Source organism: Aythya marila (genome assembly GCF_965140915.1).
Source record: "Aythya marila genome assembly, chromosome: 5".
NCBI lineage: Eukaryota > Metazoa > Chordata > Aves > Anseriformes > Anatidae > Aythya > Aythya marila.
In genome coordinates, this window is record NC_139046.1 from 15,478,816 (window position 1) to 15,494,185 (window position 15,370).

Here is a 15,370-nt window from a genome sequence, read left to right on the forward strand (position 1 = left end):
ACACTTTCTTTTTCCAAAAAAAAAATGATTGATGCAAGAATACAGTCAGTATTAAAATTGTTGTTCTTCCTCCCTTTTCCAGTAGAAAAATAATTACCAAGATATACTTATTAGCGAATTATGAAAAAGTGTGTATACTAGTTTTCTAATGGCCACTATATGTTATCTTTGAAAAACTAGAGAAACAGTTTAAATCCTTTTTAGTAAATAATGAATGAACAAACAAGCTGTTCCTGAGTAGTGAGTAGGAAGCAAGGAAAACGTTAATGTTTTCTTCAGCTGCCTCAAACTCTTATGTGGTCTTGGAGAGATGATGTGAGAAATTAACATTTAAATGCAGTTCACCCAGGGATGTCTTAGGCTTTCTCTTCTGTGTGGATGTCTTTTATGGAAAACCATAGAATAGAATAATAGACTATCATGACCCGCAAGAATCATTGGGTCAAACTCCTCACTTCTCATCGGACCATCCAAAAATTAAAACATATTAGAGTGCACTATCCAACCACTTCTTGAACTCCGGCAGACTTGGTGCTGTGACCACTTCCCTGGGCAGCCTGTTCTACCACCACCCTCTCAGTGCAGAACCTTTTTCTAGCACACAGCCTCACCCTTCCCTGTCCCAGCTCCATGCCATCCCCTTTGGTCCTGTCGCTGTCCCCAGAGAGCAGAGCTCAGTGCCTGCCCCTCCGCTCCCTTCATGAGGCAGCTGCAGGCCGCCATGAGGCCTCCCCTCAGTCTGCTCTGCTCCGGACTGAACAAACCAAGGGGCCTTAGCTGTTTCTCATATTCTTCTCATATCTTTCTCTCTAGACCCTTCACCATCTTTGCATCCTTCCTTCAGATGCTGTTAAGACTTTTATGCCCTTATAGTGTGGCATCCAAAACTGCACATGGTACTTGAGCTGAGGCTGCACCACTACAGAGTAGTGGGGACAATCACTTCCATCTACAGGCTAGTAATGAAAAAAAAAATTGTGTGAGAAAATGATTGTTCAGCATTTTGAGGATGTCTGTGCCAGTTTGATATCTCTTGATGTGGCCTTATTGATCCAAGGTAGTGTCAAAATCCAGAGTCAAGACTTGGCATTTGTTAGGGTCTGCAGCACCAAGAAAAGAGATCTGCTAACAAATACAGCTGGTCTTGTGTGGTATCAACCTGATATACTGTTCCATCCCTTGGGTTCAACAGCAACTATTTAAGAAGGATAAATGTATTTAACATTGGTCAAGTGCAGAACAGCCCTTTTCAGTGTGTTGTATCTCATTCATTTTCTTTAAATATATGGGGCTGGACAATTAAGAATTTTTAGTCAATAGGTCATGAGGTCAATTTGATAATTGTAATTAGTAGCATTAGAACAAATCTCTTTTTGTAGAGACCAACCTTACTAAAACAACAGTATCTCCCAGTCCTCCCCCCCACCCCCCATACACCCCAGTGCCAAGTCTTTGCAGTTAGAGTGTTTTCCTTAGATACTGGCTATTCAGGAATACTCATGTTCACATCCCGCCCTTTCCTGAAGGCAGACAATCATGTATTTCCAACATCCTGGTCAGGCTGGACCTGCAAGACTGCTAGACCTCCAGGTCTATTTAGCATTAGACCTGGAGTGCTGGTGAAGATATTTTCCTGGTAGATTGAAATCCATGTTTACTCCTCCCTGGGTGGAGAATGGTTTGGAGTTGGATTTGGCAAATAAATCCTAATGAACTCTGCAAACCACGCTGGTGAGTGAGTGATGGATGAAGCAATGATATTTTGTGACATTGGAAGGGCTCATAAGGTAAGTGAGATGTAACTTAAAGTTGTGGAGGGGGTTAATCACTTTCAGACCTTGGAAGGAGGAGTCCTTTCCCATACCTTCCTTCCTTTACAGCATTCATAGCTGATGGCATGAATGTCCACTGCTGTCTACTTTGTGTTGTCTTCTTCAAGTTCCCCTTTAAGATAAAAGACCTTTAACAAGCATCTTAATGTGGAAGCAGTGGCTAAAACATACCTAGGGGATATTTCAGTTGTCCCAACACCCAAAAAGTGCTTGTGTTGCAAGATTATAGATTAAATATAAATTAAATCTTGTGCTTCATCAAGAAATAATGGTTCAGAAAGATATGATTAACTGGAAGTGGTAAAACAAGCACTGAGATTAATTATATTTCCAGAGTTTACATCTATGCTTGATAACAAAGTGCTCCAAGGTCTATTTGCTGGTTCTGAGCTCAGCTGTCTCATCACAGCCCATTTTGATGTTGCTTAACTCTGACCCTGCAAGACAGCAGGGCTGCCTATTGGAAATAACTCCTGGCTTTGGTTAACCCTGAAAATGTGCATAAAACTTGTCTGGAAGGATTGGCATGCACAATACCTGTATCAGGAACAGTACTAAAAATGCAAGAATGAGTAATTGCAGGCTTAAGGTCTGTGCTCTTGTGCTGTCTGGTATAAAAGTACAAATGGAGACAGCATAATCAACAGGAGTGGGAAACTCCCTCTGTCATTCAGCCCTATAAGCTCTAGCACAGTTTTTCTGAATGCTGCTTAGTCATGCTGGAAGGCCTTCACCAGCTACTTCCCAAAATACAAGAGAACTAGAGGTCCTTCCCCCTCTGTGGACCAAACTAAGCAGTTCAGGAAACACTTCAAAACCAAAGCAGGCTGCAAACTGTGGGACTCCCATGCATTTGCTAAGGATGTGTTTTGACAGTTTCTTCTGACTGGTGCTTTGTGTCTGCTGTCACAATAAGTAAATGGATATTTTCAAAAGGCTTCTCTTCATCAAGGATTTGTCCTGGTCCTCAGATAACACAGCAATAATCTGATGATGCAAACAACTGAAATACCTCACATCTGAGCATGCAAAAACTTTCATGAAGTGGAAAGTTTGTAAATTGAATTCTGTTCTATGAACTTAGATATAGTGTAAAATATGCATATATGCATAGCCACTGTCTGCCCCCTTCCCCCCAAATAAATAAATAAATAAATAAATAAAATCTTAAAATAAAAAGATTTTTTTATTAACCAGAAGGTCTGTATTTCAATCTTTCTGAAAAAAGTGTTTAGAGACCTGACGGTTTTTGACTCTTGTGCAAGCCCTTTTCTGGTTGCTGCCCTGACTCTTCAAACTGGATTAAGCTGTCAGGAAAAGGCCATTGGAGAGTTTCCCTTGGCAGATGGATCACTGTTGAGAAAGGCTCAACATCCAAGGACAATTGCATTCAGCTCTCCTTCCAGCAGGCATGCAGAGCTGAAGGGGATGAGGTGCACAGGTCCCCATTCCTCAAATCTCACAGTGATGTTAAATAAAGCAGACCATGACTGCAGTAATACAAAAGCCAAGCTAGCACTGAATCAGAGATATATGTTCCGATCCCCCATGGTCACTTTACTCTCATAGTGTTGGGCTAAAAGGGAAACTCGTAGATTTTGATTGCTAATTGTTTTTAGAAGTGGTTTCACTGACTGCTGAGAAAGACAAATGTTGATATAATCTGATCAAGTAATAACCAGAGGAGTTCTCAAAAGGCCAAATGAATGAGCTGATTCTGGTGTGGCAGACACACAAAATCGATGTACTTCAAGAAGCCTTGAATTTGTTTTTATATCTTCTTGACATATGACTGCAAGTAATGTTCCTTTGTTGCTCTTGAGACTGTTATTCCTGGCTCTCATCAGTCCAGTGCCACAAGGAGAACAAGAAAACTACACACCTCAGGAGAAGCATCAACATAAGGGACGTCCTTTGGGGTCCTGCCAACAGGAACCTACTGTTGTTTCCAGCAACGTGAACTTTGCCTTCAGATTTTGCAGGTAAGTGGCCACCCAGGCATCTAGCAAGAGTATTTTCTTCTCCTCAGTCAACATCCCCACTATCTTTGCCCTGATGATCCTGGGCTTCAGGTCTGCCTGTTGTGCTCAAGTTCTTGCCTTTACCATCATCAACACTTGAGAAGGTCTAACACCTTCTTTTACTATCATTTATTCCAGCTGCTGCATGTTTTTAAAAATTATGAGCATTACATGTCATCTCTAAGTTCTTCTATACTTAATTAAATTTTTGGGCCAACAGTCATAACTACATGAGTTTGATGTATCTTTTGGAAAAAAAATAAATAAATTTGAAACTCATATTTTGGTTCTGTAGAGTTTATCCACAATTACTTCCTTTTTCTCCCTTTTTATTTTAGTGATTTTTTTTTTAATATATTCAGAGTAGTTTTGAAAAGCCTTTGTAATGTCAAGTGGATCTACAGTGCCTGTATCTTCATGTGGGAACTGTGGAAAATATTTCAGTAAAACTTGAGATGAGTTCTCAGTGAGGGATACTCATCTTGAACATTAAAAAGCTATTGGATTGACACCAATGCAATTCACATCAGGCCTTATAGATGCATGCTCTTGGAAATGCAGTTTAAGTGCTGGAAGATTAGGCACAGACAAAGCAGAAAACTTACAATATTGTTTTCTGCAAACTGATTAAAGTGATCATCTGAAGTTTTTAGAATCACACCCTGGTAATACAAGAACTTTATTTCCTTTTGAGATAAAACACAAAAGAAAATAATAGTATTATTTGGTTCTGTTTGTATGACTTATATCTAGCAAGCTATGAGTTCATATGAAATTTTAGTTCTCAGATTCCTATTGCATTAGCTAAAGAGGCTGGAAACAAAGTGGTCTAGTTTCTATTCTCAGTTCTGTCACAAACTTTCTCCTTAGCCTTCAGGTGTTTTTTTTCCTTCTATCAGTCATGCTGTTTTGGAATTGAAGCCAGCAGTACTGTCCCTATCCAACGAAAAAAGTCTGAATATTTGTAAGATACACGGAGATTAGAGTTGGGATGCCATTCAGAGAGAAGTAGATAAAATTACTGGGAGGAATTTATTTTTATTTCAGTTAGAGCTGTTTTGCAACGATGCTAGTCTCCTGATATTAATAGCTATTTATGTCAAGAGGTTTATTTAAATAAACTTTTGCAGACAGACCTTCAGTTCTACATCTTTATAAGGCAACAAGATGACATTTCCCTTGTTCTATCATTACCATCTTGCTGATGTTTTTCTTCCAAAAATCCTTTGCCCTGGAAAACCTAGAAATATAACTTGCAAAGCTGGTATATCATAATTTGAAGATCAGACACAGACTGGAGTATCTTACTGATATGGGATAAAACTGCTCCTGTAAGGAGGAACCAAAACACCAGAGTCACTCGCTCCTCACTTGACAGTAGGAAAAGAAATAATTAAATTATTCCCTTAATTACTTCCACATTATCAGGCCAATTGGAAAAGCACTTCTTTCAGTCATTTGTAAGAATTCCCTGGCTCCTGGAGCAAGAGTTCTTCCATCTCAGCCACTGCTTTCCTCAGATAACCCAGGGATTCTGTACACTGCTCTGCAAATTTACACTGCATGGTTCTCCTTTCTGCAAAAGTCTGCACAGACTTTCCAGCTTAGCCTCATATTTCACAGTGACATCTGTTCTGGGTACAGGATTTTCAGTTCAGACGTTTGCGCCAATGCATAGAAAAATGAAAACAAATACACACACACACACAAACAAACAAACAAACAAAAAACAGCTTTATGGTCTTTGGGATACCACAGACTCTGCAATCTGGCAAGTAAGCTGGTGATACTCATGTGATGCGATTCACCTTCATTCCCCATTGCATTCAACAGGAGAGACTTGTGTTTTCCAAAAGCATCTGTTTTTTTTCTGCACCTAGTACCTAGGGGAGCTTTACACAGGACTAGGTGTGGCTGGTGCATTCACTAAACATGCTGATCTGAAAACATGGAGAAACTGATTGCTTCAAAGTTTGCAGACAAAAATAGTCACCTATGGGCCTGATGAGACTGATGTTCTCAACCTTGCCTAGGATGAGACTTGGGCCAGAGTCAGAGAAGGTCTGGGAGAAGGTCAGGGACAGAAGCAAATTCCCACTCTCTTTCCTGACACGAGTGCTACTGCATGTCCTAGGAGAAAACAGAGGAATTGCTGCAGAAGCTCTGCTCTTCTCAGCAGTTCCTCCCTGAAAACAGTAGCATCCTTCAGATGGTTAGCCAAGTATTAGGGATGGGCTGAAAGATTCATACTATCTATGTTAACAAGCCTAGACATGAGAAAAATAACTTGTCTTTGCTAGAGTTAAGCAACAGCATACATGTACTTGATCCTGCTGAACCTCGATTGCTTTAAGTGACACTGTGATAAACTTTCTGGGTACTTGTATACCTAGTGAAAAAAACTCTAAATTTGAAATTCTGACCAACTCTTGCTTGTAAGAGATAGCAATGACATAACAGTAACTATGCTGGGTAGATCCTTATGTGTAAGATGAATTGTAGATTTACTTAGCGAAATTATGTACATTGAATGGAAATAACTAGTCATTGCTTATTAGGATGAGTGCCATTCATCTCATCCTTAATTAAACTTCTAAATATTTAAGCAGTGCCTATTTACCTCAGCTCACTCTGAGAAGGATACCAATGGAAGTAACATGTAATATTTATACACTTCTTGCCTACTCTATACATATGTATCAAGGGGGTAAGATATCTCTTTCCCTCAGCTAATATTTTGCCTTGATAAAGTCTCCCCTTTTGTTCTACCATATTTTGGCTGCTTTTCAAGCCATGCTGATACATTGCTTTTCATCTAGTGTTTCTGTAGTTTCCAAAATACCCATTAAAGGCCTCTCCAAAATCTGCTTAATACTCCTCCTGACTATCATTTATGTAATAACTTAGTGAGCTCTTCAAAGAACACAAGTTAGTGTATATCTTCAACACGAACTGCAAGGCAGCATGGAGAAACTGAGCTGTTCCTGACAAAACTTGCTGCTGCTTCAGGAACTGAGTTAGATGGCATCCTGGCATAGGATGTCCCATGCAAAGAGTTTGGTAGGACACACCACCCATTTTACTTCCAGACTTTATTCAGGCCCTTTCTTAGATTACCAGTTCTTCTAGTATTCTGTTTTCTAAAGCTCATTTACCGCTGCTCTGCCACACTGCCTTGCAAAGCTCTTTTGTCCACAGTTTAGTTCAAACATAAGAATAGCAAGGCCATTGCTCTTGCTCTATTCTCAGAGCCCTAGATGCTGGCATTATTTTGTGTATATGACAGGAAAATAGACTTACAATGTTTGATGTCCAAAAAAAAAATAAATAGCTTACTCAGTCTTTACCTTGCAAATAAATCTTATTTGCTCTGTTTAATATTTACCAGTGGGCATTGACTTAATATTAGCCAGCAAAACGAAGAATAGGGAAGGAGCACCGTGAAAGAGAGATCCAGCAGACTCTTTAAACTGCACTGTAAGTACCATATTACTCTTTCTAAGAAGACTTTGAATCCTTGTTGTTTTTAATTTCTGCCATTTATTACACAATATTAATTACTGAATGATTTAATGACCGAAGTACTGCAAAGGATAGATGCAAACTATTCAGAAGGGATGGGCTAGGATGGAGAGTCAAGGGGTTGGGGAGCCTTGTAAGTTAGAGAGTTTTTTGATTGTCTAGAGCTGGACAATGGTGATGACAGGGTTGAGTGTTTATGGGTAAGAACTGGGAGAAGGCCAGTGAGGTAGATGTCATGGTGGGAGTCTGTTATAGATTGCCTACCCAGGCTGAAGAGGCAGATAAAATATTCTATAAGCATCTGGGAGAAGTCTCACAATCGCTAGCCCTTGTTCTTGTTGGGGATTTCAACTTACCAGATGTCCTCTGGAAATACAACATAGCAGAGAGGAAACAGTCTAGGAAGTTTCTGGACTGTGTGGAAGATAAATTCCTGAAACAGCTGGTGAGACATCAAGAGATGGTGCCCCGCCAGACCTTTTGCAGAGGCTGGAGGCTGTCTTGGGCACAGCAGTCATGAATTAATAGTTTTTGAACCTTGGAAAATTAAGACTGGACTTCTGGAGGGCAGACTTTGGCCTGTATAGGAGACAGGTTGATGGAGTCCCTTTGGAGGAAGTCCTGAAGGGCAAAAGAGTCCAGAAAGGCTGGACACTCTTCAAGAAGGAATTTTTAAAGGCTCATGAGCAGTCTGTCCCCACGTACAAAGAGATGAGCTGGTGCAGAAGAACTGCATGGCTGAACAGAGAGCTGTGGCTGGAGCTCAGAAAGAAAAAGAGGATTTATGACCTTTGGAAAAAGGAGCAGGCCACTCAGGAGGACTATAAAATGTGAGGCTGTGCAGGGAGGAAATTAGAAGGGCAAAAGCCTCAATCTATCTACTGGTGTTAAATACTGCAAAATGTTTTGTTTTGTTTTGTTTTGTTTTAATACATAAACAAGAGAATGAGGATTAAGGAGAATCTCCATCCTTTATTGGATGTGGGTAGAAACACAGTGACAAGAGATGTGGAAAAGGCTGAGGTAGTTGACCAATTGTTCTGTGGGTACTCAGTCCTCTCAGCTGGTAGATAGGGACAGGGTGCAGAAAGAAGCCTTCATAATCCATGAGGAAATGGTTAGCAACCTGCTAAACTACTTAGATGTACACAAGTCTATGGGGCCAGATGGGATCCACCCAAGGGTACTGAGAGAGTTGGCTCACCAAGCCACTTTCCATCATTTATCAATGGTCCTGGCATCAGGGTAGGTCCCAGTTAACTGGTAGCTAGCAAATGCAATACCTGTCTACAAGAGGAGATGGAAGGAGGACCTGGAAAACTACAGACATGTCACCCTGACATCAGTGCTGGGGAAGCTCATGAGCTCATGGAGAAGATTATCTTGAGTGCCATCATGCAGCATCTATAGGCCAACCAGGCATTCAGGCCCAGTCAGCACAGGCTTATGAAAGGCAGGTCCTGCCAGATGAACCTGATCTCCTTCTCTGACAAGGTGGTGTGTTCAGTGGATGAGGGAAAGGCTGTGGATGTGGTCTACCTAGATTTCAGTAAGGCTTTTGACACTGTTTCCCACATCGTTCTCCTGAAGAGGCTGGCTGGTCATGGCTTGGATGAGTGTACACTTTGTTGGTTTAAAAACTGCCTGGGCGGCCAGGCCCAAAGAGTCACAGTGAATAGAGTTAAATCCAGCTGGAGGCCAGTCGCAACTGGTGTCCCCCTGGGCTCAGTATTTGGGACCAGTTTTCTTCAATATTTTTATCAATTATCTGGACAAAGGGATCAAGTGCACCGTCAGTAAGTTCCCAGATGACACCAAGCTGAGCAGCAGTGTTGATCTGCTCAAGGGTAGGAGGCTCTGCAGAGGGATCTGGATAGGCTTGAACAATGGACTGAGACAGACTGTATGAGGTTCAGCAAGGCCAAGGGCCGGGTCCTGCACTTGGGGCACAACAAACCCATGCAATGCTACAGGCTGGGGGAAGAGTGGCCGGAAAGCTGCCTGGTGGAAAAGGGTCTGGGTGTATTTGTTGATAGCAAGCTGATTATGAGCCAGCAGTGTGCTCAGGTGGCCAAGAAGGCCAACATCCTGCTTGTATCAGAAATATCATGGCCAGCAGGAGTAGGGAGGTGATCATCCCCCTGTACTCAGCGCTGGTGAGGCCGCACCTCAAATACTGTGTTCGGTTTTGGGCCCCTGGCTATAAGAAGGACAGCGAGGTGCTGGAGCATGTCCAAAGAAGGACAACAAAGCTGGTGAAGGGTCTAAAGAATAAATCTTATGAGGAGCAGCTAAGAAAAGGAGGCTCAGGGGAGACCTTATCACTCCCTACAATTAACTTAAAGGAAACTCTAGAGAGGTGAGGGTTGATCTCTTCTCCCAAGCACCAGGTGATAAGACGAGCAAATGGCCTTAAGTTGCACCAGGGGAGGTTAAGGTTGGATATTAGGAAAAAATTCTTCACTGAAATGGTTGTGAGCTATTGGAACAGGCTGCCCAGGGAAGTAATTGAGTCACCATCCCTGGCAGTCTTCAAAAGATGTGAAAATGTAGAGCTTGACATGATTTAATCGTGGACTTGGCAGTGCTAGGTTAAATGTTGGGCGAGGTGATCTTGTAAAGGTCTTTCCCAACCTAGATGATTCTGTGTGATTCTGTAATTGGAAATTTGGCTTCTTGGAGCATGTTGTATTTGTCAGGAGCAGGATTCAGTCGTTGATACAGCTCATAGGTACAGTGGCAGGATGATTGGGAGATACAGTCCCAAATGCATATTAATCTTCAGTTGATTCCAAGGTGAAACACCAAACTCCTCCCAGAGAAGTAAATTCGGGTGCAGCTGAAGTCATAATGAGATCACAGGCACTTCAGAAACTTTTCAGCAAAAAGCAGTTCTGCTAAATTGCTTATTGAATGCATGGGGGCAACAGGTGAACTCAGCCATGAACTTAGAAATAACCTTAGAAATGCAATGAGGCCATGCCAAAGGCAAGGACTGTTTCAAATGTGATACCTCACAAAAACCTACACAATATCAATTCTTCTCTGGTGGTGTCACATTAGTATCTTTCTTTGCTTGTTGATTAGAAGCTGACAGAACAGATTAGAAAACGACTAGCCAGGAGGCCAAGTGGAAAACTACTTCTATTCAGAGCAGTAATCCTAAACACTGATATCTGAAAATCAGTATCTTGAATAATATAACTGCTTTAATGCAGGAAATGTAACATTCTCTACATCTAAAAGGTTTTTGTTGTTGTTGTTGTTTGTTTGTATGTTTTATTCTTAACAGAACCATTCAGAATGAAAATGAAGTCTGCACTGTATTTATCTTTGGTGCTTGTTGGGCTTCAAGTCCAGGCTCTTCATATACCCAACCGCAGTGGTGAACAGGAGGACCAAGACACACCTCATTCCACTGCTGAAGGTGAAAACTTGGCTCACCTCAAGATAGCCCCCAGCAATGCTGATTTTGCATTTAGATTTTACAAGCAGGTCACAGAGGAGGAAGATAACAAGAACGTTTTCTTCTCTCCTTTGAGCCTCTCCACTGCCTTTGCAATGCTCTCCCTGGGCGCCAGAGCACACACGCTCAGTCAACTGCACAAATGCCTCGCTTTCAACCTGACAGAGCTGGAGGAGCAGGAGATCCATCATAGTTTTCAGAGACTCCTTCAGCTGCTGAATGATCCTCACCGAGAAGTCCAGCTGAGTATGGGCAATGCCCTGTTCATAAATAATGAACTGAAACTGCGCCAAAAGTTTTTGGAAGATGTCACAACTTTTTATGATTCTGAAGCTATTTCTAGTGACTTCCAGAATTCTGAAAGGGCGGTAAATGAAATCAATAACTATATAAAAACAAAAACCCATGGCAAATTTGTTGATTTCCTGCAGAATCTTAGTCCAGATGCTTTGATGATTCTGATTAACTATGTTTACTTTAAAGGTGAGTGACAAATGTTGGTAACAGTTGTACACAATTCTGTCCAGACCTAAGAAACAAGTTTATATATATATATATTTCACATTGTGAATTTAAGCTATCATCTAATTTTAAATGACATAAGGAAATATTTGAAAGACAGGTATGAAGAATCATCTTCTATAAGTTAAAAAAAATACATATAAATAAATAAATAAAAATAAAAAATAAAAAAGAAGAAAAGACAGAAATAGTAATTAATCCCATATCATTTTTAATCAGGCTCTGAGCTGAAAATATTCAGAAGGCATGAGCTTATGATCATTTTTTGAAAGACACAGCTCTTTGTGCAGGACATGGTCAAAGTGAAACATGGATGGCACAAAACAAAGCAATAACCCTGGAGCCCATATAATGGGATTCACAGAGATTCACAGGATTCTTGATCAACTTAGCAGATGAAGGCTCAGGTCTTTTCCTCAACTTGTATTTTCATTGTGTCATTTTCATTTAAACAATAGAAATGATACAAAGATTCTTTCCATGACCAGGGGAAAAAAATAAAAAAAAAAAAAAAAAAAAATCCTTAAATTGAGATAGGCTTGTTGTTGAATTTACTGTTCAAATCTAATATTTTGAGCATCAACTAATGTATCATGCACTTATTCATCCCTTTTTCAGTTTATTCAATTCTATACTCTTTCTTTTATCAAAAGGCTACTGGGAACAACCTTTCAAGAGTTTCCACACCAGAGATGATGACTTCTTTGTGGATGCCAAGAATTCTGTTAAGGTCAAAATGATGCGTCAAAGCAAAGTCCATAATATCCATCGGGATGAGAAGTTGTCTTGCTGGGTAGTAGAAATCCCATATAAAGGAGATGTTGCTGCCTTGTTTGTTCTGCCTGATGAAGGGACAATGAAGCAGGTGGAAGATGCTCTGCTAAAAGACACAGTGTCTAATTGGAGCCAATCACTTGAAGAAAGGTTATCCTTTGACTGCTCTTTTGTTTAAGCTTTGAACAGACCGTAGATACTCATCCAGGCAAGGCAAAGCATAGGATGCCACAAGGAGCAGCTAAACATAACTCTGAGGAGAAAGCATTGCACAGATCCCTTACCTCAAAGGAGATATCAGATTTCATACATTAGACGAACCCTCTCCTCAGTTCCTCCAGACACAGCAATGCGAGCACTGCCACCTGTGGGGATCCTGCACTTGGGAACATTGCCCCAAACAGCCCAGCTGGACAAGGGAGGATCCAATCTGAAAGGAAATTTCTCTTTCTGGAAAGCGTCTAGATGACGCGTTTCAGCAGTCACTTTCAGAAATGAGTACTGTGTCCCTGCACCACTGATTAGACTGTGGCTGGTGGGAGAGGTACCTCATTTTCTATTTCTCTAATGGGGGATTTATCACTGTCTTAACCAGACCTAGGCTCCACAGGTAGTAGGAATAGATGTGTACCTCTTATATCAGCCCTTGTGTTGAAAGATCTTGCAATTATAATCTCACTTTTTTTTTTCTTTCTTTTTTTTTTTTTTTTTAAAGACCAATTGAACTTTACCTTCCAAAATTCTCCATCTCTGGCTCCTATGATGTCAAGAACATGTTTATAAAAATGGGTGTGACAGATGTATTCAGTAATAATGCTGACCTCTCTGGAGTGGCAGAAGGTGACCGCCTTATGGTTTCCAAGGTAAGTATGCAAGCAGGGATGGTGATCAAGAGATTTGCCTGCCCTGCTTGCATGCTGGTTTTATCTTCACAAATAGACTGATCCTACTTCTGGATTGCAGCCACGGCTCACTTATGGTGATAAAAGAAGTTTAGAGATTAGATGGTTATTGTTCTTAGAGTTAGCATTAAATTGTTTCCTGCATAACAATCCTGCAAATTAACTTTAAAGACCCTGAAGAAGTGAATGGAGTTGGAAAGGATAATGTGAGTAATTTCACAAAAATCTGGTGTAAAGTAATTAATACAAAAGTCATTATATAAATTTTAGAATGGTCTTCTTATTCTATGAATATGCCTTTCATTACTGCATTAGCTGATCACCTCAGAATTGGCATGTCACTATTGTCAGCTCTTAGCAGAAAGAGGTTTTCTGCATACACATAGATTGATGCAAAATGAAAACATTCCTCCTCGGTGTTAGATATTAAGGACAAAATCTTACTCAAAAAAACAACTGAATAATAAATGCTATCCATGCTGCTTAGTCTCTGCAAGCAGCCAAGCTTGACTCTGACAGAGTGGTAAATAAAATTCTCCCTTAACTCACAGGACAAGAGAATCTTCCTCACATCAGTTCTACATTCATTCATTCTGTGCTTTCTTTTGAAAATTCCTTCTCATAGTGTTAAAGCAAGCAAGTTTGTCACCAGCTGCTTCTCACTACTCTGTGCCTAAATTTTAATCTTTATTTCTTTTACAGGCAATTCACAAGGCTGAGGTGGATGTTAATGAGAATGGTACGGAGGCAGCTGCAGTGACCATGATAGAATTGGTACGGTTGTCTGAACCTTTCCCTCTTCCTCATGTCATCAAATTCAACAGACCCTTCCTGATGATGATTGTTGACAAAACCACCTACAGCATCCTCTTCATGGGGAAAATTGTGAACCCAACTCTCAAGGAAGGCTAGGCCAGAGCACTTGTACTCCATAGAGCAGAGAAGAGAACTTGTGCACATCCCACTGACTTCTTTGCAAGAAGAGACTGGAATTGATCCTTAATTAAAAAATAAACCAATATTACATGACGTTATTCCTCTCTTTCAATAGACAGCTGGGGACAAGTGGGAGTAGGCCTTGTATACAAAATGTCCCAGGGCAAAAACGCAGCCGTGAGATCTTCAACAGACAAATATTTCCCTACCTTGCTCACTGGTTCCACAGACCCTTTCATGAAGTTAAACCCTCCTTCTCCTGGCTGGTAATCTCCCTATGTCTCTCATGTCCAGTATGTCCAGTTCTCAGCTCAGAAACTCCACAAATCTATCACCATCATCTGAGGAACCTTCCTTTCCCTCTCTTCTGTTGAACAGTGAATTACAGAAGTCTTCTTTGTCTCTGAAACCTTTAAAGTACTCAGTGTCTAAGAATGGAAACAGAAACACAAACCCATGAAATGTTTCCTTGACCAGAGGATGGATGCTCCTAGGTTCAGAACAACCCTTTTTTCCCTCCAGGCCAGCCATTGCTTCCTACAAGAACAAATTTCTTGATCCCATTTCCATTCCTCATTAGTTTCTTTGGAAGGGGCCCAACTTTTCTGGCTGGGCAAGAATCTATCTTCTGTGCCACTGAAAGCTGAATGTCACTGCATGAATGGTCATCTTTAAAGGTCTTGTGCACATACAGTAACACCTGGGCTCCTTAGCAGAACTGGATTTACTGGGCTTTCCAAGCACAAAGCTGTTTGTATTCCACTTCTGCCTGTGTTGGTGTTGTGGTTCCGCTCGAGTGGGCAGCCAAGGTCCACCACAGCCGCTCTATCACTCCCCCTCCTCAAAGAGGGACGGTGAGAAAATATGATGAAAAGAGCTCAAAGGTTGAGATAAGGACAAGAAGATCACGCAGTAATTATTGTAACGGGCAAAACAGACTCGGCATAGGGAGACAGTAAGATTTATTGCTTATTACTAACAAGCGAGAGAAGTGAGAAACAAAGGAAAGAAACCAAAAGCACCTTCCCCTCCCCATCCACCCTCTTCCACCTCCTCCCCCCGAGTGGCGCAGGGGAACGGGGGAATGGGGGTTATGGTCAGTCTACAGCACTTCTTCTCTGCCGCTCCTTCTCGGTCACTCTCGTCCCCTGTGCTGTGGGGTCCCACCCACGGGATACAGTCCTTGATGAACTGATCCAGCGTGGGCTTTCCACAGGCAGCAGCTCTTCCAGAACTGCTCCAGATATGGGTCTGTACCACGGGGTCCATCCCTCAGGAGAAAAATGCTCCAACCTGGCTCCCCCACGGGCAGCAGCTCCTGCCAGGTCACCTGCTCCTGTGTGGTCTCCTCTCCACGGGCTACAGATCTGGCCAGGAATCTGCTCCAGCATGCGT

At 41.4% G+C, this 15,370-nt stretch overlaps 1 protein-coding gene across 1 annotated transcript in view; it reads left to right on the plus strand.

The window, feature by feature from the left end:
* The window catches only part of LOC309879247 (uncharacterized protein), a 45,145-nt gene extending 31,077 nt beyond the window's left edge, over nt 1-14,068 (plus strand). The window contains exons 6-9 of the mRNA XM_082762783.1: nt 10,668-11,324; nt 12,017-12,287; nt 12,853-13,000; nt 13,742-14,068. Of these exons, the coding sequence (XP_082618909.1) occupies nt 10,668-11,324; nt 12,017-12,287; nt 12,853-13,000; nt 13,742-13,951 (1,286 nt within the window). The 3' untranslated portion in view covers nt 13,952-14,068. The remainder of the gene's footprint in view (nt 1-10,667; nt 11,325-12,016; nt 12,288-12,852; nt 13,001-13,741) is intronic.
* Nucleotides 14,069-15,370: the final 1,302 nt, after the last annotated feature.